At 43.4% G+C, this 24,904-nt stretch overlaps 2 protein-coding genes and 1 long non-coding RNA gene across 6 annotated transcripts in view; 2 read left to right on the top strand and 1 right to left on the bottom strand.

Annotated features, from left to right (window-relative positions):
- LOC311146147 (sodium- and chloride-dependent GABA transporter 2-like) overlaps positions 1-24,904 on the top strand; it is a 132,736-nt gene that overhangs the window by 59,705 nt on the left and 48,127 nt on the right. The gene's annotated exons all lie outside the window — the stretch shown is intronic.
- LOC311146225 lies at positions 9,130-13,029 on the bottom strand. The gene is made up of 2 exons (XR_014614664.1): positions 12,847-13,029; positions 9,130-11,717 (listed from the first exon to the last, which is right to left on the bottom strand). It is a non-coding gene; the product is annotated as an uncharacterized lncRNA (long non-coding RNA).
- LOC311146146 (lysine-specific demethylase 5A-like) overlaps positions 13,357-24,904 on the top strand; it is a 32,835-nt gene continuing 21,287 nt past the window's right edge. For 2 of the 4 annotated variants that reach the window (XM_084182626.1, XM_084182625.1), the window contains exons 1-6: positions 13,403-14,791; positions 16,158-16,235; positions 16,843-16,965; positions 17,212-17,382; positions 20,065-20,235; positions 23,881-23,959. In XM_084182626.1, the coding sequence (XP_084038752.1) occupies positions 14,645-14,791; positions 16,158-16,235; positions 16,843-16,965; positions 17,212-17,382; positions 20,065-20,235; positions 23,881-23,959 (769 nt within the window). In that variant the 5' untranslated portion in view covers positions 13,403-14,644. Of the gene's footprint in view, positions 14,792-16,157; positions 16,236-16,842; positions 16,966-17,211; positions 17,383-20,064; positions 20,248-23,880; positions 23,960-24,904 lie in introns of all 4 variants that reach the window. The other 2 variants (XM_084182624.1, XM_084182623.1) reach the window with 2 other exon arrangements.

Raw genomic sequence — 24,904 nt, 5'->3', positions numbered from 1 at the left:
ACTTATCTGCTACGTTGACAGACTGATCTACTGTTTTATTGATACATGTTTATTTGCCAACAAATGAAAGTCAATATAATACACCAACTCCCTACATCATTTGTTTTAGCAGTAAGATTGTAGCTAGTTACTTATAAATACATTTCATGAATATCACAAAGAATTGATCCAGAAGTTGAAGTCAACCCTTTATTGGTTTTTGATGCAGCTGGAATAATTTACCAATCAATCAATCAAATGCATTTATAAAGCCCTTTTTACATCAGCAGATGTCACAAAGTGCTTATACAGAAACCCAGCCTAAAACCCGAAAGAGCAAGCAATGCAGATGTAGAAGCACGGTGGCTAGAAAAAACTCCCTAGAAAGGCAGGAACCTAGGAAGAAACCTAGAGAGGAACCAGGCTCTGAGGAGTGGCCAGTCCTCTTCTGGCTGTGCCATGTGGAGATTATAAGAGTACATGGCCATTAAGGCCAGATCCTTCTTCACAATGTTCAAATATTCATAGATGACCAGCAGGGTCAAATAATAATCACAGTGGTTGTAGAGACTACAACAGGTCAGCACCTCAGGAGTAAATGTCAGTTGGCTTTTCATAGCCGAGCAAAGGTCGAGACAGCAGGTGCGAAAGAGAGAGAGAGAGAGAGAGAGAGAGAGAGAGAGAGAGAGTCGAAAACAGGTCCGGGACAAGGTTGCACATCCAGTGAACAGGTCAGGGTTCCATAACCGCAGGCAGAACAGTTGAAACTGCACCAACAGCACGACAAGGTGGACTTTGGATGGGGACAGCCAGGAGTCATCAGGCCAGGTAGCCCTGAGGCATTGTCCTTGGGCTCAGGTCCTCCAGGAGGGGAGAGAGAGAGAGAGAGATGGATGGGAGAATTAGAGGGAGCATACTTAAGTTCACACAGGACACCAGATAAGACAGGAGAATTACACCAGATAGGACAGACTGACCCTAGCCCCCCGGCACATAGACTATTGCAGCACAGATACTGGAGACTGGGGGGGGGTACACTGTGGCCCTGTCCGTGGGCATCAGACATTGCCAAAGCACAGCCCCCACACCACTAGAGGGATATCAACAGACCACCAACTTACTACCCTGAGACAAGGCTGAGTATAGACCATGAAGATCTCCCCCACCGCACAAGCCAGAGGGGGTGCAAAACCGGACAGGAAGCTCACGCCAGTGACTCAACCCACTCAAGTCAAGTATAGCGGGGGTAAAAAGCCTGGCATTACGTGACGCACCCCTCCTAGGGACGGCTTGGGAGAGCACTAGTAAGCCAGCCCCCGTAATAGGGTCAGAGGCAGAGAATCCCAGTGGAGAGAGGGGAGCCAGCCAGGCAGAGACAGCAAGAGCGGTTCATCATTCCAGTGCCTTCCCGTTCACATTCGCATCCCCGGGCCAGACTACACTCAATCATAGGACCTACTGAAGAGATTAGTCTTCAGTAAAGACTTAAAGGTTGAGACAGAGTCTGTGTCTCTCACATGGATAGGCACACCATTCCATAAAAACGGAGCTCTATAGGAGAAAGTCCTGCCTCCAGCTGTTTGCTTAGAAATTCTAGGGACAATAAGGAGGCCTGCATCTTGTGACCGTAGCGTACGTGTAGGTATGTCCGGCAGGACGAAATTGGAGAGATGGGTAGGAGCAAGCCCATGTAATGCTTTGTAAGTTAGCAGTAAAACCTTGAAATCAGCTCTAGCCTTAACAGGAAGTCAGTAGAGAGGCACTGGAGTAATATGATCACATTTTTCTAGTCAAGATTCTAGCAGCCGTATTTAGTACAATGAAGTTTGTTTAGTGCTTTATCCGGGTAGCCAGAGATTAGAGCATGGCAGTAGTCTAATCTAGAAGTGACTGTGATGGGGTCTAAACCAGACTGGAGCTTTTCGTATACATTATTTGTCTTCAAGCTGCGCAACAGCTTTTTCAAAAATCTCTGAGAGGAATGGGAGATTCGATATAGGCCGATAAAACATTTCCGGGTCAAGGTTTGGCTTTTTCAGGAGAGGCTTTATTAATGCCACTTTTAGTTAGTTCGGTACACATGATAGGGAGCTGTTTATTATGTTCAACATAGGAGGGCCAAGCACAGGAAGTAGTTATTTCAGTAGTTTAGTTGGAATAGGGTTCGGTAGGCAGCTGGAAGGTTTAGAGGCCATGACTATTTTTGTGAATGTGCCGAGAGATACAGGATTGAAAAATTCAAGTGTTTCCATGGTCTTGTAAGTCCTGGCAGTTAGGTGCAGACTCAGGACAACTGAGTTTTGGAGAAATACGCATATTCAAAGAGGAGTCCATAATTTGATTTCTAACGATCATTATCTTTTCGTCAAAGAAGTTCATGAATTCATCACTGCTGAAGTGAAGGCCATCCTCACTTGGGGAATGCTGCTTTTTAGTTAGCTTTGTGATAGTATCAAAAATTCATTTAGAATTGTTTTGATTCTCCTCCATCAGGTTGGAAAAGTAGGCTGATCGAGCAGTCTGTATATCAGGGAGATCATTTCTTGTGACAAATGTTTTTTGTTTTTAGATGTGCGACTGCATCTAGGGTATTACGCAAGGTTAAGTTTATATCCTCGGTCAGGTGGCTAACAGATTTTTGTACTCCGACGTCCTAGGGTAGGTTGAGGGAGTCTGGAAGGGCATCTAGGAATATTTGGGTTGTCCGAGAATTTATAGCTCGGCCTTTGATAATCCTTGGTTGGGGTCTGAGCAGATTATTTGTTGCGATTGCAAGCGTAATAAAATGGTGGTCCGATAGTCCAGGATTATGAGGAAAAACATTTAGATCCACAATATTTATTCCAAGGGACAAAACTAGATCCAGGGTATGATTGTGGCAATGCGTAGGTCCCGAGACATGTTGGACAAAACCCACTGAGTCGATGATGCCTCCGAAAGCCCTTTGGAGTGGGTCTGTGGACTTTTCCATGTGAATGTTAAAGTCACCAGAAATGTGAATATTATCTGCCATGACTACGGGGTCCGATAGAAATTCTGGGAACTCAGTGAGGAACACTGTATATGGCCCAGGAGGCCTGTAAACCGTAACTATAAAAAGTTATTGAGTAGGCTGCATAGATTTCATGACTAGAAGCTCAAAAGACGAAAACGCAGTCATCCCACGGAAATTTAAATTTGCTGTTGTAAATGTTAGCAACACCTCTGCCTTTGCGGGATGCGCAGGGGATATGGTCACTAGTGGAACCAAGAGGAGAGGACTCATTTAACACAGTAACTTAATCAGGCTTGAGCCATGTTTCAGTCAGGCCAATCAAATCAAGACTATGATCAGTGATTAGATCATTGACTATGACTGCCTTGGAAGTGAGGGATCTAACATTAAGTAACCCTATTTTGAGGTGTGAGATATCACAATCTCTTTCAATAATGACAAGAATGGAGGAGGTCTTTATTCCAGTGAGATTGCTAAGGCGAACACCACCATGTTCAGTTTTGCCCGACCTAGATCGAGGCACAGACATGGTCTCAATGGGGAAAGCTGGGCTGACTACACTGACTGTGCTAGTGGCAGACTCCACCAAGCTGGCAGGCTGGCTAACATCCTGCTGCCTGGCCTGCACACTATCTCATTGTGGAGCTAGAGGAGTTAGAGCCCTGTCTATGTTGATAGATAAGATGAGAGCACCCCTCCAGCTTGGATGGAGTCTGTCACTCCTCAGCAGGCCAGGCTTGGTCCTGTTTGTGGGGGAGTCCCAGAAAGAGGGCCAGTTATCTACAAATTCTATCTTTTGGGAGGGGCAGAAAATAGTTTTCAACCAGCGAATGGGTTGTGCGAGTCTGCTGTAGAGCTCATCACTCCCCCTAACAATTACTCAATGCCAACACATCTTTCTAGCTAAGTTACACGCTGAAGTTATGTTGCACTTGGTGACCTCTGACTGTTTCATCCTAATATTGTTGGTGCCGACGTGGATATCAATATCCCTATACCATCTACACTTGCCAGTTTTAGCCTCAGCCAGCTTCAGATTAGCCTTTACGTTTGTAGCTCTGCCCCCTGGTAAACAATGAATGATCACAGGATTATTAGTTTTAAGACTAATATTGCAGTTAATGGAGTCGCCAATGACTAGAGTTCAATTTGTCAGAGCAAATGGTGGGAGGCTTCGGCGGCTCAGACTCAGTAATGGGTGAGGAGAGACCTGAGAAGGCTCGGGCTCTGATTCATTGCTTAGTGGGGAAAACCGGTTGAAAGTTTCTTTCTGCTGAATGAGCGAAACCGGCTGAGCATGACCACAGCATTTCTTTCCAGAAACCTTGAGAAAATTGTGAGGCTGTGGGGACTATGCAGGGGGATTTATACTACTATATATACTATATACAGTGAGGGAAAAAAGTATTTGATCCCCTGCTGATTTTGTACGTTTGCCCACTGACAAAGAAATGATCAGTCTATAATTTTAATGGTAGGTTTATTTGAACAGTGAGAGACAGAATAACAACAAAAAAATCCAGAATAACGCATGACAAAAATCATATAAATTTATTTGCATTTTAATGAGGGAAATAAGTATTTGACCCCCTCTCAATTAGAAAGATTTCTGGCTCCCAGGTGTCTTTTATACAGGTAACGAGCTGAGATTAGGAGCACACTCTTAAAGGGAGTGCTCCTAATCTCAATTTGTTACCTGTATAAAAGACACCTGTCCACAGAAGAAATCAATCAATCAGATTCCAAACTCTCCACCATGGCCAAGACCAAAAAGCTCTCCAAGGATGTCAGGGACAAGATTGTAGACCTACACAAGGCTGGAATGGGATACAAGACCATCACCAAGCAGCTTGGTGAGAAGGTGACAACAGTTGGTGTGATTATTCGCAAATGGAAGAAACACAAAAGACCTGTCAATCTCCCTTGGCCTGGGGCTCCATGCAAGATCTCACCTTGTGGAGTTGCAATGATCATGAGAACGGTGAGGAATCAGCCCAGAACTACACGGGAGGATCTTGTCAATGATCTCAAGGCAGCTGGGACCATAGTCACCAAGAAAACAATTGGTAACACACTATGCCATGAAGGACTGAAATCCTGCAGCGCCCGCAAGGTCCCCCTGCTCATGAAAGCACATATACAGGCCCGTCTGAAGTTTGCCAATGAACATCTGAATGATTCAGAGGAGAACTGGGTGAAAGTGTTGTGGTCAGATGAGACCAAAATCGAGCTCTTTGGCATCAACTCAACTCGCTGTGTTTAGAGGAGGAGGAATGCTGCTTATGACCCCAAGAACACCATCCCCACCGTCAAACATGGAGGTGGAAACATTATGCTTTGGGGTTGTTTTTCTGCTAAGGGGACAGGACAACTTCACCGCATCAAAGGGACGATGGACGGGGCCATGTACCGTCAAATCTTGGGTGAGAACCTCCTTCCCTCAGCCAGGGCATTGAAAATGGGTCGTGGATGGGTATTCCAGCATGACATGACCCAAAACACACAGCCAAGGCAACAAAGGAGTGGCTCAAGAAGAAGCACATTAAGGTCCTGGAGTGGCCTAGCCAGTCTCCAGACCTTAATCACATAGAAAATCTGTGGAGGGAGCTGAAGATTCGAGTTGCCACACGTCAGGCTCGAAACCTTAATGACTTGGAGAAGATCTGCAAAGAGGAGTGGGACAAAATCCCTCCTGAGATGTGTGCATACCTGGTGGCCAACTACAAGAAACGTCTGACCTCTGTGATTGCCAACAAGGGTTTTGCCACCAAGTACTAAGTCATGTTTTTCATGTTCAAATACTTATTTCCCTCATTAAAATGCAAATCAATTTATAACATTTTTGACATGCGTTTTTCTGGATTTTTGTTGTTGTTATTCTGTCTCTCACTGTTCAAATAAACCTACCATTAAAATTATAGACTGATCATGTCTTTGTCAGTGGGCAAACATACAAAATCAGCAGGGGATCAAATACTTTTTTCCCTCACTGTAACACTACTACCTGTTTTTACTGGTGGCACAGACGCTGTATCATCCTTTTTACATTACATTTTAGTCATTTAGCAGACGCTCTTAACCAGAGCGACTTACAGGAGCAATTAGGGTTAAGTGCCTTGCTCAAGGGCACATTAACGTCATTTAGCAGACGCTCTTAGCCAGAGCGACTCACAAATTGGTGCGTTCACCCTATAGCCAGTGGGATAACCACTTTACAATTTGGGGGGGGGGGGGGGGTTAGAAGGAATACTTTAGCCTATCCCAGGTATTCCTTAAAGAGGTGGGGTTTCAAATGTCTCCGGAAGGTGGTGAGTGACTCCGCTGTCCTGGCGTCGTGAGGGAGCTTGTTCCACCATTGGGGTGCCAGAGCAGCGAACAGTTTTGACTGGGCTGAGGGGGAGCTGTGCTTCCGCAGAGGAAGGGGAGCCAGCAGGCCAGAGGTGGATGAACGCAATGTCCTCGTTTGGGTGTAGGGACTGATCAGAGCCTGAAGGTACAGGGGTGCCGTTCCCCTCACTGCTCCAAAGGCAAGCACCATGGTCTTGTAGCGGATGCGAGCTTCAATTGGAAGCCAGTGGAGTGTGCGGAGGAGGGGGGTGACGTGAGAGAACTTGGGAAGGTTGAACACCAGACGGGCTGCGGCATTCTGGATGAGTTGTAGGGGTTTAATGGCACAGGCAGGGAGCCCAGCCAACAGCGAGTTGCAGTAGTCCAGACGGGAGATGACAAGTGCCTGGACCAGGACCTGCGCCGCTTCCTGTGTAAGGCAGGGTCGCACTCTCCGAATGTTGTAGAGCATGAACCTGCAGGAGCGGGTCACCGCCTTGATGTTGGCGGAGAACGACAGGGTGTTGTCCAGGGTCACGCCTAGGCTCTTCGCACTCTGGGAGGAGGACACAGCGGAGTTGTCTACCGTGATGGCGAGATCATGGAACGGGCAGTCCTTCCCGGGGAGGAAGAGCAGCTCCGTCTTGCCAGGGTTCAGCTTGAGGTGGTGATCCGTCATCCATACTGATATGTCTGCCAGACATGCAGAGATGCGATTCGCCACCTGGTGATCAGAAGGGGGAAAGGAGAAGATTAGTTGTGTATCGTCAGCGTAGCAATGATAGGAAAGGCCATGTGAGGATATGACAGAGCCAAGTGACTTGGTGTATAGGGAGAAAAGGAGAGGGCCCAAAACCGATCCCTGGGGGACACCAGTGGTGAGAGCACGTGGTGCGGAGACAGCTTCCCGCCACGCCACTTGGTAGGAGCGACCGGTCAGGTAGGACGCAATCCAGGAGTGAGCCGCGCCGGAGATGCCCATTTCGGAGAGGGTGGAGAGGAGGATCTGATGGTTCACAGTATCAAAGGCAGCAGACAGATCTAGAAGGACAAGAGCAGAGGAGAGAGAGTTAGCTTTAGCAGTGCGGAGAGTCTCTGTGACACAGAGAAGAGCAGTCTCAGTTGAATGACCAGTCCTGAAACCTGATTGGTTTGGATCAAGAAGGTCATTCTGAGAGAGATAGCAAGAGAGTTGGCTAAAGACGGCACGCTCAATAGTTTTGGAAAGAAAAGAAAGAAGGGATACTGGTCTGTAGTTGTTGACATCAGTGGGGTCGAGTGTTGGTTTTTTGAGAAGGGGAGTAACTCTCGCTCTCTTGAAGACGGAAGGGACATGGCCAGCGGTCAAGGATGAGTTGATCAGCGAGGTGAGGTAGGGGAGAAGGTCACCGGAGGTAGGGGAGAAAAAAACCTCTAAATGACTAAAATCCTTTCCTATACTTAAATTGCCCTTGCCTAACGATTGCGTCTGAAGCTGAGCTTGCAACACGGCTATCCTCACCATAAGGCGAGAATTCATTTTGACCAAAAGTGTAGTTACTGTGTTTTGCCTTTGTAGGGCAGAATAGTAATGGAGTATTTTTGTAGGCACTAACTCAGCCATGGTCAAAGCCTATGGGGAAATGAATTAGGTTTTTGGAGGGTTTTTGGAAAAATGCCAAAAATAAGGTCTGTGATAAACTACCAATTACTTCACACTGGAAGAAGTTAAGCTTCACTAAAGCTACACTTTAGAAAAAAATAAATATATATTTACTTAACTAAAGTTACTTTGAAAAAGTAGTTCACTACATCCAAACTACTTTGTGAAACATTATCCTATCTAAATATTAAATGTCATAGAATATAAATTGCAAAAACAGATCACTCAGTAATCAGATGTTAACAGAATGTGTAATTTACAGTGCCTTCATAAATTATTCACACCCCTTGACTTTTTCCACATTTTGTTGTATTACAGCCTGAATATAATTTACATGTTTGTCATTGGTCTACACACAATACCCCATAATGTCAAAGTGGAATTATGTTTTTAGACATTTTTACAAATTAATTTAAAATGAAAAGCTGAATTGTCTTGAGTCAATAAGTATTCAACCCCTTTGTTTTGGCAAGCCTAAATAAGTTCCAGAAAAAAAAGCTTAACAAGTCACATAATAAGTTGCATGGACTAACACTGTGTGTAATAATAGTGTTTAACATGATTTTTGAATGACTACCTCATCACTGGACCCCACACATACAATTATCTATAAGGTTAATCAGTCGAGCAGTGAATTTCATACACAGATTCAACCACAAAGACCAGGGAGGTTTTCCAATGCCACGCAAAGAAGGTCACCTATTGGTATATGCGTTAAAAAAAGCAGACATTTAATTTCCCTTTGAGCATGGTGAAGTTATTAATTACACTTTGGATGGTGTATCAATACACCCAGTCACTACAAAGATACATGCGTCCTTCCTAGTTCAGTTGCCGGAGAAGAAGGAAACCGCTCATGGATTTCACCATGAGGCTGATGGTGACTTTAAAACAGTTACAGAGTTTCATGGCTGTGATAGGAGAAAACTGAGGATGGATCAACAACATTGTAGGTACTCCCCAATACTAACCTAATAAACAGATGAAAAAAAGGAAGCCTGTACAAAAAACAAATATTCCAAAACATGTTTGCAAAAAAGGCACTAAAGTAATACTGCAAATAATGTGGCAAAGCAATTAACTTTTTGTCCTGAATAGAAAGTGTTATGTTTGGGGCAAATCCAATACAACACATTACTGTGTACCACTCTCCATACACTACCAGTCAAAAGTTTTAGAACACATACTCATTCAAGGGTTTTTTATTATTTACATTATAGAATAATAGTGAAGACATCAAAACTATGAAATAACACATATGGAATCCTGTAGTAACCAAAAAATTGTTAAACAAACCAAATATATTTTATATTTCAGATTCTTCAAATAGCCACCCTTTGCCTTGATGACAGCTTTGCACACTCTTGGCATTCTCTCAACCAGCTTCACCTGGAATGCTTTTCCAACAGTCTTGAAGGAGTTCCCACATATTCTGAGCACTTGTTGGCTGCTTTTCCTTCACTCTGCGGTCCGACTCATCCCAAACCATCTCAATTTGGTTGAGGTCAAGGGATTGTGGAGGCCAGGTCATCTGATGCAGCACTCCATCACTCTCATTATTGGTAAAATAGCCCTTACACAGCCTGGAGGTGTGTTGGGTCATTGTCCTGTTGAAAAACAAATGATAGCCCCACTAAGCCCAAACTAGATGGGATGGCGTATCGCTGCAGAATGCTGTGGTAGCCATGCTGTTTAAGTGTGAATTCTAAATAAATCACAGACAGTGTCACCAGCAAAGCATCCCCACACCATAACACCTCCTCCTCCATGCTTTACGGTGGGAAATACACATGCAGAGATAATCCATTCACCCACACCGCGTCTCACAAAGACACGGCGGTTGGAACCAAAAATCTCAAATTTGGACTCCAGAACAAAAGACACATTTCCACCGGTCTAATGTCCATTGCTCGTGTTTCTTGGACAAAGCAAGTCTCTTCTTCTTATTGATGTCCTTTAGTAGTGGTTTCTTTGCAGCAATTCGACCATGAAGGCCTGATTCACACAGTCTCCTCTGAACAGTTGATGTTGAGATGTGTCCGTTACTTGAACTTTGTGAAGCATTTATTTGGTCTCACAACTCAATCGCTGGTTGAAAACTGTTTTCTGCCCCTACCAAAATATATAATTTGTAGATAATTGGCCCTCTTTCTGGGACTCACCCACAAAAAGGACCAAGCCTGGCCTGCTGAGGAGTGACAGACTCCATCCTAGCTGGTGGGGTGCTCTCATCTTATCTATGAACTCCTCTAGCTCCACAATGAGATAGGTTGCCGGCCGGGCAGCAGGCTGTTAGCCAGCCTGCCAGTTTAGTGGAGTCTGCCACTAACACAGTCAGTGTAGTCAGCACAGCTTTCGCCATTGAGACCGTGTCTGTGCCTCGATCTAGGTCGGGCAAAACTGAACATGGTGGTGTTCGCCTTAGCAATCTCACTGGAATAAAGACCACCTCCATTCCTGTCATTATTGAAAGAGATTGTGATATTTCACATCTCATAATAGGGTTAATTAATGTTAGATCCCTCACTTCCAAGGCAGTCATAGTCAATGAACTAATCACTGATCATAATCTTGATGTGATTGGCCTGACTGAAACATGGCTCAAGCCTGATGAATTGACTGTGTTAAATGAGGCCTCTCCTCTTGGTTACACTAGTGACCATATCCCCCTCGCATCCCGCAAAGGCGGAGGTGTTGCTAACATTTATGACAGCATATTTCAATTTACAAAAACAAAAAAGACTGCAGCTTCTAGTCATGAAATCTATGCAGCCTACACAATCACTTTTTATAGCTACTGTTTACAGGCCTCCTGGAACATATACAGCGTTCCTCACGGAGTTCCCTGAATTCCTATCGGACCTTGTAGTCATGGCAGATGATATTCAAATTTTTGGTGACTTTTTAATATTCGCGTGGAAAAGTCCACAGACCCACTCCAAAAGGCTTTTGGAGCCATCATCGACTCAGTAGGTTTTGTCCAACATGTCTCCGGACCTACTCATTGCCAGTCATACCCTGGATCTAGTTTTGTCCTGTGGAATACATATTGTGGATCTAAATGTTTTTCCTCATAATCCTGGACTATCGGACAACCATTTTATTACGTTTGCAATCGCAACAAATAATCTGCTCAGATCCCAACCAAGGATCATCAAAAGCTGTGCTATACATTTACATTACATTTAACAGACGCTCTTATCAGAGGGACTTACAGTTAGTGCATACATTATTATTATTTTATTTTTTCATACTGGCCCCCCGTGGGAATCAAACCCACAACCCTGGCGTTGCAAACGCCATGCTCTACCAACTAAGCTACATCCCTCCCGGCCATTCCCTCCCCTACCCTGGACAACGCTGGGCCAATTGTGCGCCGCCCCATGGGTCTCCCGGTCGCGGCCGGCTACAACAGAGCCTGGATTCGAACCAGGATCTCTAGTGGCACAGGCCACTCGGGAGGCTATCAATTCTCAGACAACCCAAAAATTCCTAGATGCCCTTCCAGACTCCCTCCACATACCCAAGTACAAAAATCAGTTAACACTTTAATGAGGATCTTAATTTAACCTTGCGTAATACCCTAGATGCAGTCGCACCCCTAAAAACAAAAAAGATTTGTCACAAGAAATGTGCTCCCTGGTGTACAGAAAATATCTGAGCCCTGAAGCAAGCTTCCAGAAAATTGGAACGGAAATGGCGCTACACCAAACTGGAAGTCTTCGTATTTCTCCAAAGCTCAGTTGTCCTGAGTCTGCACAGAACTGCCAGGACCTAGGATAAATGGAGACACATGTTTTGTTATCCTGTATCACTTGACACATTCATGAAAATAGTCATGGCCTCTAAACCGTCAAGCTGCATACTGGACCCTATACCAACTAAACTACTGAAATAACTACTTCCTGTGCTTGGCCCTCCTATGCTGAACATAATAAATGGCTCCCTATCCACCGGATGTGTACCAAACTCACTAAAAGTGGTAGTAATAAAGCCTCTCTTGAAAAAGCCAAACCTTGACCGGGAAAATGTAAAAAACTATCAGCCTATATCAAATCTCCCATTCCTCTCAAACATTTTAGAAAAATTTGCGCAGTAACTCACTCCCTTCCTGAAGACAAATAATGCATAGAAAATACTTCAGTCTGGTTTTAGACACTATCATAGCACTGAGACTGCACTTGTGAACGTGGTAAATGACCTTGTAATGGTGTCAGACCAAGGCTCTGCATCTGTCCTCATGCTCCTAGACCTTAGTGCTGCTTTTGACACCATTGATCACCACATTATTTTGGAGAGATTAGAAACCCTAATTCTATTATCCTTATCGGAAGTTCCGACTGGGAAGTTTCACTTGAACGACCCTACATCAAAAATTTTTTTAAACTAATCCTCATTGTTCTGTATCTGCCTACATGTCGGGATTAGCCTACAAGTGGGTAACTCTGAGAAGATTTGCAGAGTTGTGACGTTTTACCATGACCTTAACTTTTTAACCAAAATAACAAATCCGTTTTTGACAACTACAATAGGCCTATGGGTAATGTAGCTAGGTTGACCATATTGTCAATGTTAAGCAAGCTAGCTAACTATTTATAAGCAACGTTGTTTGATGAATTGTTCCGACCAAAAAGCCATATTATCGAAATCAAATAGGAAACTCCGACGAGCACATGAACGCAGCATAACCAAGTGGGAAGGTGGTAATTACTAGCTGTGAAGTCGTAAATACAAGTTGGATGCATTCACACATGCTTTGAACTCGTTGAAACGCCGATTGGTTAATGGCCAACAAGCTGATCAACCATAAACTAAAAGTACAGCTATCAATCATACTTGTAAACAAATTATAGTGTTAAAAAAAAGTATTAATAGATTGCGTTTATAAATAATGTTTAGTTACACTTAACTGCCGAAAATGCTGTTATGGAGATAATTTCCTTATGTGATATCAGAGGTCATCATGGGGGAGAAGTCGGAGCTCATTCAACTGGGGAATCTCCGACATCCGACTTCAGTGAGTTCAATACAACTGGCAATTCGGGAAAAATGTGTTTCGACTGTGAAAAATTGTTTTCAACGGTCATCCAACTCGGAATTCCAAGTCGGAAACGCTGGGATCATCCTAGAGCTCCGACTTCTCCGACCTGAATATCACTGACGTCACGATTTGACCTCGTTTTATCCCCGAATCCCAGTGGTCATGAAAGCACCACTAGAGACGATGGATTTTTCCCCCACTTGGTTATGAACGCAGCACTAGTAGTACTACCTTACAAAACTACAATTAATTTACCATAAATGTTTATGTACATATCTGGAGGCATATTATTTTGTATAGAGGGACATAATAAGTAAAACCATGGTTCTAGTTTTCTTGAAGCGGATGTGGAGACGGAAGTGGAGGATTGTTACAGTGTTGTTACATGGTAGTGATATGGTCATTGCTAGTAAAAGAAAGGTGGAAAATATCTCAATATATACAATATTTGAAAGTTTAAAGCGTCGAGCAACATAGGCATCTACTGAACAATTATAGACGAAATGTTTATCCTGAAAAAAGGTATATTGTTCCAGAACTGTGCGAGCAAACTAAAGAAAGACACCATACGAAGTTATTTGCCAGCAACTAGCAAGCAGTCACAGCACAGTGTGGCTAGGCTAAATTAGCTAAGCTTGCCAGCTAGCTAGGAAGTATCGTCGTTTTTAATGACAACGGCAGCTAGAAAAGTACTCGAGTGACACGAAACAGGATAACTGTGCATGCGAATGGTTTAAATTAGCTCGTCTGGTTTATTGGGGAGCAAATAACGTCTGTTGCTGCATCGGGAATGTCGACCCTTCAACTCCACGGAACCCCCTGCATGTTGTAGCGACGAGCTAGCTAACGTTCTCCTGCAAATGAATGGACGTCGCAGTGGACACGGTTTGATCAACAATGTGCGCAATTTGCTAGCTAACTGCTCTCGTTTCAATGTTGATTGTCATCAACTACTCGTCGGATGAAGAGGGTTGCATTCATTTAGGCTGGAAAACTACTCAAGAACGTCATAATTAGATTGGATAACCACTGAGGCGCAACTTTAAATGGATAAAATTGCGAAATCTGGTGAAATAATGCATTATCCTGGAACATGAAGATGTTGCAACCGATGGATATTCAAAAGTGAAATCGCAAATAATGTGGAAAATCTTTATTCAGTGAATATGGAGCTTAGAAGAGTTATAAATGCAATTTTTTGGGGCCATTTTTATTTTGTTGTGGGATCATATATCCCCATTTTAAAGGGGAGTGATGGGGCTTTTGACTGATCTTGTCCTGCGCCCCAGGTAGTTCTCAGCCCTGCAGTTCACGTTGCTGCACAGGAGTGTTGGTGGTGGATGCCGCCGGGCTTGGCCCAGCAATTTCCTTAAAATGGAATAGGAATGGACATTTATTTTTGATATTTTACAGTTTTGTCTTTGAGACGTCAATACAACAATATTGTCATGTCGCCCAGCTGTTGGCATATCAAGAAATTGTCTTCATTGAAATGATTTTTCTTGAGACTAAAACTATCATGAACATGAAGGAGAAGTTGCCGAAGCAACAATATCTGTGCTAATTGAAAGATGGCCTCACTCACAGATGTCAACATAATACATTTTTAACACAAGTACTATTGGCTTTTTAAAGAACATTTTACAGTTGTGATTTCATCATGTCTGATTTTGCCGAATTTGTACCCCCTCCTGAGTGCCCAGTTTTTGAGCCGAGTTGGGAAGATTTTTCTGATCCACTAGGATTTATAAACAAGATTCGACCTATTGCAGAGAGAACTGGCATCTGCAAAATTCGACCGCCCGAGGTAACCTCACTGTCTCAGCTTCTGGAATATAACACAGCTTCCATTTTAAGATTTACGGCTGCATTGGTTTATGCCCTTGTTGTCATATATTTATGGTATTTTCGGCCTAGCCCGACGCAAATTTTTAGTTGGGCAACGATATTTTACTCGTTGAATTGTTCACTTGTGGAGGTCAAATATTAGTCACATTTCTTGTTTTGTTTCGCATTTTATTTTAACAATGATTTTGGATGTTTATATTTTGCCAAATAGTTAAAGTAAAGTCGTCATTTTAAAACAGCGGCCTCTATTCAGGACTCCCGTCTGTGACTCTTTGTTTTCTTTTTTTGGTGTTTCCTGGACAGATCGCAACTGTTACATTCGGGATATCAAGTAAACGTTACACGAATTAGATGAGGTCTAGATACATTTTTTAACTATTAACAATTTGATATATCAACTCCTAGGTGCTTTTCATTTGATGTCCTAGATGTCCAAGTCTTTGCTACATCATGACTACAATATTAACAAGATGCATGTATTTAGCTGTAAAGAGTAATATATATTTTGTATGGTTTGGGATAGGCCTACAGTAGCAGGAAGTGAACTTAACGCGCTATGTTTCATGTTTTTCATATTTGGCCCTGTGCAAATCAAATGTATGTCTATTATTGGCCATTTTGTATTTTTCAATTTTTTTCCTATTTCCCACACGGAACCTTTTGAGTGATTAGGCTAAAAGCCATTTGCTGCACTTAAACTTGCTTCTGGGATGTTTTCTTAGATTTTTTAAACTTTTTTTTTTTTAGTCATTTAGCAGAGGCTCTTATCCAGAGCGACTTACAGTTAGTGAGTGCATACATTTTTCTTACTGGCCCCCCGTGGGAAACGAACCCACAACCTTAGCGTTGCAAGCGCCATGCTCTACCAAGTGAGCTACAGAGGACTTTGATGCACTGTGCTCCAATATAATTTTTCTTTTGGGGATAAGTCTGTGCCCATTTTGAAGCAATTGGACTACAGCGACTTAAATTATTTGTGTCATATCCAGTATTCTGGTATTGTCAGATGGATTTAAACATTTTATATATATATTATATATATTTTACATCCAATTTACAGGGCTGATTCTTTCCCAATCTGTATGAACACATCTGTATGAACACATCCCTATATTCTTTATGTGAAAAGGGGATTTGAATACTGTTATGTAATGTTTATGTTGTCAATTTGTAAGTCGCTCTGGATAAGAGCGTCTGCTAAATGATGTAAATGTAAGTATTTTCATGTCTTTTGTTGTTGCCTTTACTTCCTCATTACTTCATCGTATAAAAACTGAACCAAAGTTGATCATCTGGTTTCCATTTTTCTCTTCTCTATCTTTTAGGACTGGACACCTCCTTTTGCCTGCGACATACGCAACTTCCGCTTCACTCCCAGAGTCCAGAGACTCAATGAATTGGAGGTAAGTATACTGTACCTAGTTACAACACTGTGAAGGCTATGTTGGAAATACAATTAGGTTGCCTGTATGTAGTCATTATAAGGTATAGGCCTAATTAGAGGTATTGCCTAAGTAAATTGTCAAATAGGCTAGTTATTCAGCTGAGTTTGTTGTCAGTCATTCACTGATGTATGTTATTTAACCATATGTTATTATGTCTTTTAATAAAGACCTGGTAGTCTATGAATAAACATGTTTTTTTGTGAGGAGGTAGCCTAAACGTTGGTGTGGCTGGACAGTGCAGACCTTATGTGCATTGACTGCAGCTGTCGTCACATTTTGGGGGCAGCACTCTTGAATACAATGACTGAGTTAACAGACCATTGGCCTGAATGGGTGGTAGGCCTACTTTAGGAAGGGTTTTCAGGGTCAGAAAAGTTGTAGCCTAGCCTACCTTAAGAGTTGAAAGGATATCAGTCACTGGCATGTGTAGGCTATGTCTTTACTTGGATTTCTCCTAGGATACAGCACCCAAAGACACCTCTTTATACTCCTGTTTAGAGTTGAGCATGCCAGATTTTTCACTTGAATTTGTGTACTCTTTCCTCACCTCTCCTATTGCTTTCAGGCCCTCACTCGAGTCAAGCTCAACTTCCTGGATCAGATTGCCAAGTTCTGGGAGCTGCAGGGGTCCAGGCTCCGCTTCCCTCATGTGGAGAGGAAGATCCTCGATCTTTACCAACTCAGCAAGGTAAGACCGGAGTCAGACCATTCACCTGAACAGTATACTGTGTTTAGAAACATGCAGGGTGGTGTGTTTGTGTAAGTATATTATGATTTATTTAAAACTGAGGAGTAAGTAGTGTTTATTTTGGATTTTGTTTTAGGACAACAAAGAGGTGCTAAGTGCTGGTGTACATCTCCTTAGTATTCTGAAAATATGCTTTTTGTGTATGAGTCAACCACAACCATCTTACTAAAAAACATTGTATTTCAGATTGTCTCCTCCGAGGGAGGCTTTGAGACAGTGTGTAAGGAGAAGAGATGGTCCAAGGTGGCCAGCAGGATGAGTTTCCCCCCAGGGAAAGGTACGGGCTCTCTGCTGCGGTCCCACTTTGAGAGGATCCTCTACCCCTATGAGCTCTTCCAGTCTGGAGCCACGCTCACTGTAAGTGCTATTGGTTCGACACATGCACACAAGAACATATACAGTGGGGAAAAAAAGTATTTAGTCAGCCACCAATTGTGCAAGTTCTCCCACTTAAAAAGAAGAGAGAGGCCTGTAATTTTCATCATAGGTACACGTCAACTATGACAGACAAATTGAGGAAAAAAAATCCAGAAAATCCCATTGTAGGATTTTTAATGAATTTATTTGCAAATTATGGTGGAAAATAAGTATTTGGTCACCTACAAATAAGCAAGATTTCTGGCTCTCACAGACCTGTAACTTCTTCTTTAAGAGGCTCCTCTGTCCTCCACTCGTTACCTGTATTAATGGTACCTGTTTGAACTTGTTATCAGTATAAAAGACACCTGTCCACAACCTCAAACAGTCACACTCCAAACTTCACAATGGCCAAGACCAAAGAGCTGTCAAAGGACACCAAAAACAAAATTGTAGACCTGCACCAGGCTGGGAAGACTGAATCTGCAATAGGTAAGCAGCTTGGTTTGAAGAAATCAACTGTGGGAGCAATTATTAGGAAATGGAAGACATACAAGACCACTGATAATCTCCCTCGATCTGGGGCTCCACGCAAGATCTCACCCCGTGGGGTCAAAATGATCACAAGAACGGTGAGCAAAAATCCCAGAACCACACGGGGGGACCTAGTGAATGACCTGCAGAGAGCTGGGACCAAAGTAACAAAGCCTACCATCAGTAACACACTACGCCCCCAGGGACTCAAATCCTGCAGTGCGAGACGTGTCCCCCTGCTTAAGCCAGTACATGTCCAGGCCCGTCTGAAGTGCATTTGGATGATCCAGAAGAGGATTGGGAGAATGTCATATGGTCAGATGAAACCAAAATATAACTTTTTGGTAAAAACTCAACTCGTCATGTTTGGAGGACAAAGAATGCTGAGTTGCATCCAAAGAACACCATACCTACTGTGAAGCATGGGGTTGGAAACATCATGCTTTGGGGCTGTTTTTCTGCAAAGAGACCAGGACGACTGATCCGTGTAAAGGAAAGAATGAATGGGGCCATGTATCGTGAGATTTTGAGTGAAACCCTCCTTCCATCAGCAAGGGCATTGAAGATGAAACGTGGCTGGGTCTTTCAGCATGACAATGATCCCAAACACACCGCCCGGGCAACGAAGGAGTGGCTTCGTAAGAAGCATTTCAAGGTCCTGGAGTGGCCTAGCCAGTCTCCAGATCTCAACCCCTTAGAAAATCTTTGGAGGGAGTTGAAAGTCTGTGTTGCCCAGCGACAGCCCCAAAACATCACTGCTCTAGAGGAGATCTGCATGGAGGAATGGGCCAAAATACCAGCAACAGTGTGTGAAAACCTTGTGAAGACTTACAGAAAACGTTTGACCTGTGTCATTGCCAACAAAGGGTATATAACAAAGTATTGAGAAACTTTTGTTATTGACCAAATACTTATTTTCCACCATCATATGCCAATAAATTCATAAAAAATCCTACAATGTGATTTTCTGGATTTTATTTTCTCATTTTGTCTGTCATAATTGACGTGTACCTATGATGAAAATTACAGGCCTCTCTCATCTTTTTAAGTGGGAGAACTTGCACAATTGGTGGCTGACTAAATACTTTTTTTCCCCACTGTAGGTGTCTGTGGAGTGTGAGAAATGTTTTTGTGATGTCAATAGAGGTAGTGAATTGCATCAGCCCTCTTTCGGCAAGTGTTAGTTGTGGATCATCATAGGTTTGTGCTGTGTATTCACACTTTTACATTCTTACAACATATGTCAATACCCTGTCATGTGGTTCTTTCCTTTTGTGCTTTGCCATGCTACAGTCACATTTGTAACAGTGTTCTGTACAGAGGAGGCTGGTGGGAAGATTTATAAGAGGACGGGCTCATTGTAATGTCTGGAATAGAATCAATCCAGCCATTACAATGAGCCTGTCCTCCTATAGCTCCTCCCACCAGCCTCTTCTGGTTTTGTATCACAACATGTAAGGGATAATCAACGAGGGGCTATGCCTTCAATGGAAAATAATGAACAACGTGGAAGGTGTGTTTCACAACGTGCTAGTGGAATGGAACTACCCTTCCACGGTGTTGCATTATTTTCCAGAGAACGCATAGAGCCTCGAGTTGATTATCCCTTTTATTCCATGGCTATATTTTTAATACACTTGCTGCTAGGAATGTGTTCAACATCCACTGGAGTAGCTAGCAAGTTTACTAGATAGCTACAGTAGTTGCCTTGGTAACCAAACATACTTGCTAGTTTAGCTAACCAAACCATCAGTCCTAGCTTGCTATTATGAAAATCTAATTCAACAATGCCAATAATGTTTTTAATTAGAATTTTGCTTTCAAATGCAGCTCAAACATAGAACATGTAAGAATGAACTATAGCCATTGAATTCTACTGTGCAGATATACTGTGCGTTATAGGGAAATATTGCACGCTCTAGAATGCCCTTCAAGCCAATCAGAAACTAGTATTCAACAATGCCATGGTATAAATGTTACTACTCCCTGCTCTATTCAACCACTCCCCAAGAATCTAGCTACCAACACCTTACACCTGCTACAGTAACACCCCCAGTAACACCACCTTGTTGTGAAGTGGGTATGTAGGCGTTCTCCTGCCTATGTTGCTGACTTTGAACTCTGCTCCCTACCCTCTCTTCCCCTCAGGGTATCCACCGCCTGTATGACGGAGAGGAGCAGGACGAGGGCATGGGGGAAGGAGGAGGGGAAGAGGAGGAGGAGGATGAAGAGGACAGAGAGAGGGACAGCCTGAGTGACGGGACTCCGAACAAGGACTGCCCGCTCCCTGAGCGACGTTCCCGCCGCCTGAAGTCCGAGGTCGGTGATGAGGTGATCACCGGAGACTGTTTTAATATTTTATTTGATCGCTTTCATTTTGATTTTCACATGGTGATTTACTAAATGATCTGCATTTTTACTCTTATGTTTTTTGCCTAACTTGTTTGGGGACTTAATGCACTGGAAATGCAATTGATGGATGGAGATACATTCTCATTAGCAAGAGGGCATTTGCAGCCTATGTGCTGGCTCTGGATGCATTAGCTACATTCTCAATAGCCAGAGAGCCTTGCGTGTGCTGTGTCTGCCCAAAGTGCCCATAACAGCAGCAGATCTCTATCTTGGCAAATCTGCTTGTCACCCTGTGTCATGGGGTCACATGGTTACTGTAATAGCATTATATTTTCCTCTTGTGTAATTCAGCACAGCCTATTTCTTATCACAAGATCTGTAGGACGTTAGGTTGGGGATTGTAGTTTTTATATGCTGCTAACTGAGATACTGTACCCAATACTGATCTAATGTATGGATATGCCTAGAGGTCAGGGTTTCCGTTAGGAAAATGTGACATTTGACCAGCAGCATTTTAATTCGACGGACATTTAAGAAATTTACCGGACCCATATGCATTGGGTGCGTAACCTGATTAGGGCATTCACCCACGGTGCTCAGAATGACAGAAATCACATTTGGATTATGGTACTTCATATTAACAGAACATGAAAGTCGAGGATGCAACGATGTGCTTACCGAATTCTGATTTGCACTTTGAAGATGTTAGAATAACTGTCCACATTTACTTTTCCTCAGCCAACAAGACGAGTAACGAAGAGCAAAATTACTAGCCTATGTCAATCTGCTATCCCCCATAGTAGAAAAGTTTAACTATTCTGTTCAGCTTGTCGAGAAAGAAATAGCCTATTCCAAACTGATTCTGGGACAGTTGTGGGACGATAGGCTACATTTAAAAAAAACACTTAAAAAAAAAACTGTTAGTCTGATGCATCAGGTCTGAAAATGTAGCTTAAAATGTTGATAAACTATTATTTCTTCACATTATAAGCGCACAAGGCAGTAGGCCACGTGCAAATGTTAGTTCCATAGTGCAATTGGCAGGAAAACACAGCTGTCAAAGATTTGAAATTTAGAAAGAGGGGAGATCTAATATGCAACAACTAGCTTGGGATGCTAATATGACTACGATTGTGCCTTTGGCTACTGGACAATGAAAGAAAGTTGATATAAAATAATTGCCTTCATGGATAGGGTCTGATTTTGGCTAGGCTACTTTGAAGCAAGGTAAGACATGCCTCATAATATGTAATAAAACGTTGAGGTTTCAAATTAAGTATATGTTTTCAAAATGAATACTGCCTCCAGCTCATTGGAAAGTGGTGTGTGACACGCTGATGAGACCTGCCTTCTGTTGCCTATGCATTTGCTGTTTGAGATGCTGTAGCAGCAGCTCTTGGGCTGTTTTGACAGATTTTCCGCTCAAAGGCTCCATCTGTACGCGTGTGATGAATAAGATGTATAACGAATATACTGTACATGTGCCAATTTAATTCCACAACAGTATGCAAATTAACCTATAGACCGTTAAGCATTATTTCGCAAATTGCATTTTTTCTTATTCTCCCGGAAAATTAGCCGGCGGCAATTTTATTTATCGGCTTTAAAAAAAAAAATAAGAAAGAAGAAGCCAGCTATTGCATTTACATCATTTAGCAGACGCTCTTATCCAGAGCGACTTACAAATTGGTGCATTCAACTTATGATAGCCAGTGGGACAACCACTTTTTTTAAATATTTTTTTTTATGTGGGGGGGTGGGGGGGGGGGGGGTAGAAGGATTACTTTATACTATTCCAGGTATTCCTTAGAGGTAGGGTTTAAAGTGTCTCCAGAAGGTGGTCAGTGACTCCGCTGTCCTGGCGTCGTGGGGGAGCTTGTACCACCATTAGGGTGCCAGAGCAGCGAATAGCTTTGACTGGGCTGAGCGGGAACTGTGCTTCCGTAGAGGTAGGGGAGCTAGCAGGCCAGAGGTGGATGAACGTAGTGCCCTCGTTTGGGTGTAGGGTCTGATCAGAGCCTGAAGGTAAGGAGGTGCCGTTCCCCTCACAGCTCCGTAGGCAGCACCATGGTCTTGTAGTAGATGCGAGCCTCAACTGGAAGCCAGTGGAGTGTGCGGAGGAGCGGGGTGACGTGAGAGAACTTGGGAAGGTTGAACACCAGACGGGCTGCAGCGTTCTGGATAAGTTGTAGGGGTTTAATGGCACAGGCAGGGAGCCCAGCCAACAGCGAGTTGCAGTAATCAAGACGGGAGATGACAAGTGCCTGGATTAGGACCTGTGCCGCTTTCTGTGTAAGGTAGGGTCGTACTCTGCGAATGTTGTAGAGCATGAACCTGCAGGATCGGGTCACCGCTTTGATGTTAGAGGAGAACGACAGGGTGTTGTTCAGGGTCACGCCAAGGTTCTTTGCACTCTGGGAGGAGGACACAACGGAGTTGTCAACCGTGATGGCGAGATCATGGAGTGGGCAGTCCTTCCCCAGGAGGAAGAGCAGCTCCGTCTTGCAGAGGTTCAACTTGAGGTGGTGATCCGACATCCACACTGATATGTCTGCCAGACATGCCAGAGATGCGATTCGCCACCTGGTTATCAGAAGGGGGAAAGGAGAAAATTAATTGTGTCGTCTGCGTAGCAATGATAGGAGAGACCATGTGAGGATATGACAGAGCCAAGTGACTTGGTGTATAGAGAGAATAGGAGAGGGCCTAGAACTGAGCCCTGGGGGACACCAGTGGTGAGAGCACGTGGTGCAGAGACAGATTCTCGTCACGCCACCTGGTAGGAGCGACCTGTCAGGTAGGACGCAATCCAAGAGTGAGCAGCGCCGGAGATGCCCAACTCGGAGAGGGTGGAGAGGAGGATCTGATGGTTCACAGTATCAAAGGCAGCGGATAGGTCTAGAAGGATAAGAGCAGAGGGGAGAGAGTTAGCTTTAGCAGTGCGGAGAGCCTCTGTGACACAGAGAAGAGCAGTCTCAGTTGAATGACCAGTCTTGTAACCTGACTGGTTTGGATCAAGAAGGTAATTCTGAGAGAGATTGCAGGAGAGTTGGCTAGAGACGGCACGCTCAAGAGTTTCGGTTAAAGGAAACCCTGCTAGAGGTAGTCCAGAGTTAACTTACTGTATAGTAATTGTTTTGTGTATTTTGGCATAAAGACATCCAAATGACATACAATATACAGCGACAAACATACAACATAAGCCTACAGAGGTATCACCATGGATTCATTGATTATCCAGGCCCAATATCACATCACTGTTGTTGGCTACCTTTTATTTTGAACAGCGACCCAGCTTCTGCCCCTTCATGTCCTAGATTTCCCAGCTGCAGTCAGTGGAACTCTCCAGGGGGTCAGTGGCTGATGTTTGTCATTCCAACAGGATCTAACTGTTTCCTGGACATCTTTCCAGGACTTTGCATCTGAAATAGCACCCTATTCCCTATATAGTACACTACTTTTGGCCAGGGCCTGCATAGTGCTCTGGTCAAAAGTAGTGCACTAAATGACTAAAATGTAAATGTAATATAGGGAAAAGGGTGACATTTTGGACTCACCCCAGGAACGTTCCCTGATGTTGTTTTGTTATGTTTTTGTCTCCTCTCCTTCTAGCGGGAAAACAAAGAGCCCAAGACCCTGCAGATCTTTGGCAGTGGTCCCAAGATGGTTGGGTTAGAGATTGTACCGGCTGGTGAGGAACTTAGCTAGTATTTATTTCACTTCACTTACTCAGAGCAGATGCTGCAACGACAAGTGTGTGTGTTCAGGGATTTTTCTACTATAGAAACTCTTGGGCAGGCCGTTTAAGCAAGTCCAAACTATTTTTATTTATTTATATTTAATCATTTTTAAATACATTTTCGGGACGTTAAAACGCTTTCAGTGTAAACGTAAACAACTAAAATAAGATAAAGTATGTAGGAAAGATAATGGCCCTATACAGTGCATTCAGAAAGTATTCAGACCCCTTCACTTTTTCCACTTTTTTTAACGTTACAGCCTTATTCTAAAATGGATGAAGAAAAAAAGCATCCTCATCAATCTACAAACAATACCCCATAATGACAAAGCGAAAACATGTTTTTAGAAATGTTTGCTAATTTATTAAAAATAAAAAACCGATACCTTATTTACATAAATATTCAGACCCTTTGCTATGAGACTCAACATTGAGCTCTGGTGCAGCCTGTTTTCATTGATCATCCTTGAGATGTTTCTACAACTTGATTGGAGTCCACCTGTGGTAAATTCAATTGATTGGACATGATTTGGAAAGGCACACACCTGTCTATATAAGGCCCACAGTTGACGGTGCATGTCTGAGCAAAAACCAATCCATGAGGTCAAAGTAATTGTCCATAGAGCTCCGTGACAGGATTGTGTCGAGGCACAGATCTGGGGAAGGCTTCCAAAAAATTTCTGCAGCATTGAAGGTCCCCAAGAACACAGTGGCCTCCATTATTCTTCAATGGAAGAAGTTTGGAACCACCAAGACTCTTCCTAGAGCTGGCCGCTCGGCCAAACCTGAGCAATCGGTGGAGAAGGGCCTTGGACAGGGAGGTGACCAAGAACCCGATGGTCACTCTGACGGCGCTCCAGAGTTCCTCTGTAGAGATGGGAGAACCTTCCAGAAGGC

This window comes from Coregonus lavaretus (assembly GCF_964263955.1).
Source record: "Coregonus lavaretus genome assembly, chromosome: 19".
Taxonomy (NCBI): Eukaryota; Metazoa; Chordata; class Actinopteri; order Salmoniformes; family Salmonidae; genus Coregonus; species Coregonus lavaretus.
Note: the sequence above shows the minus strand (reverse complement) of the source record. Positions and strands in the feature narration are given on the sequence as shown.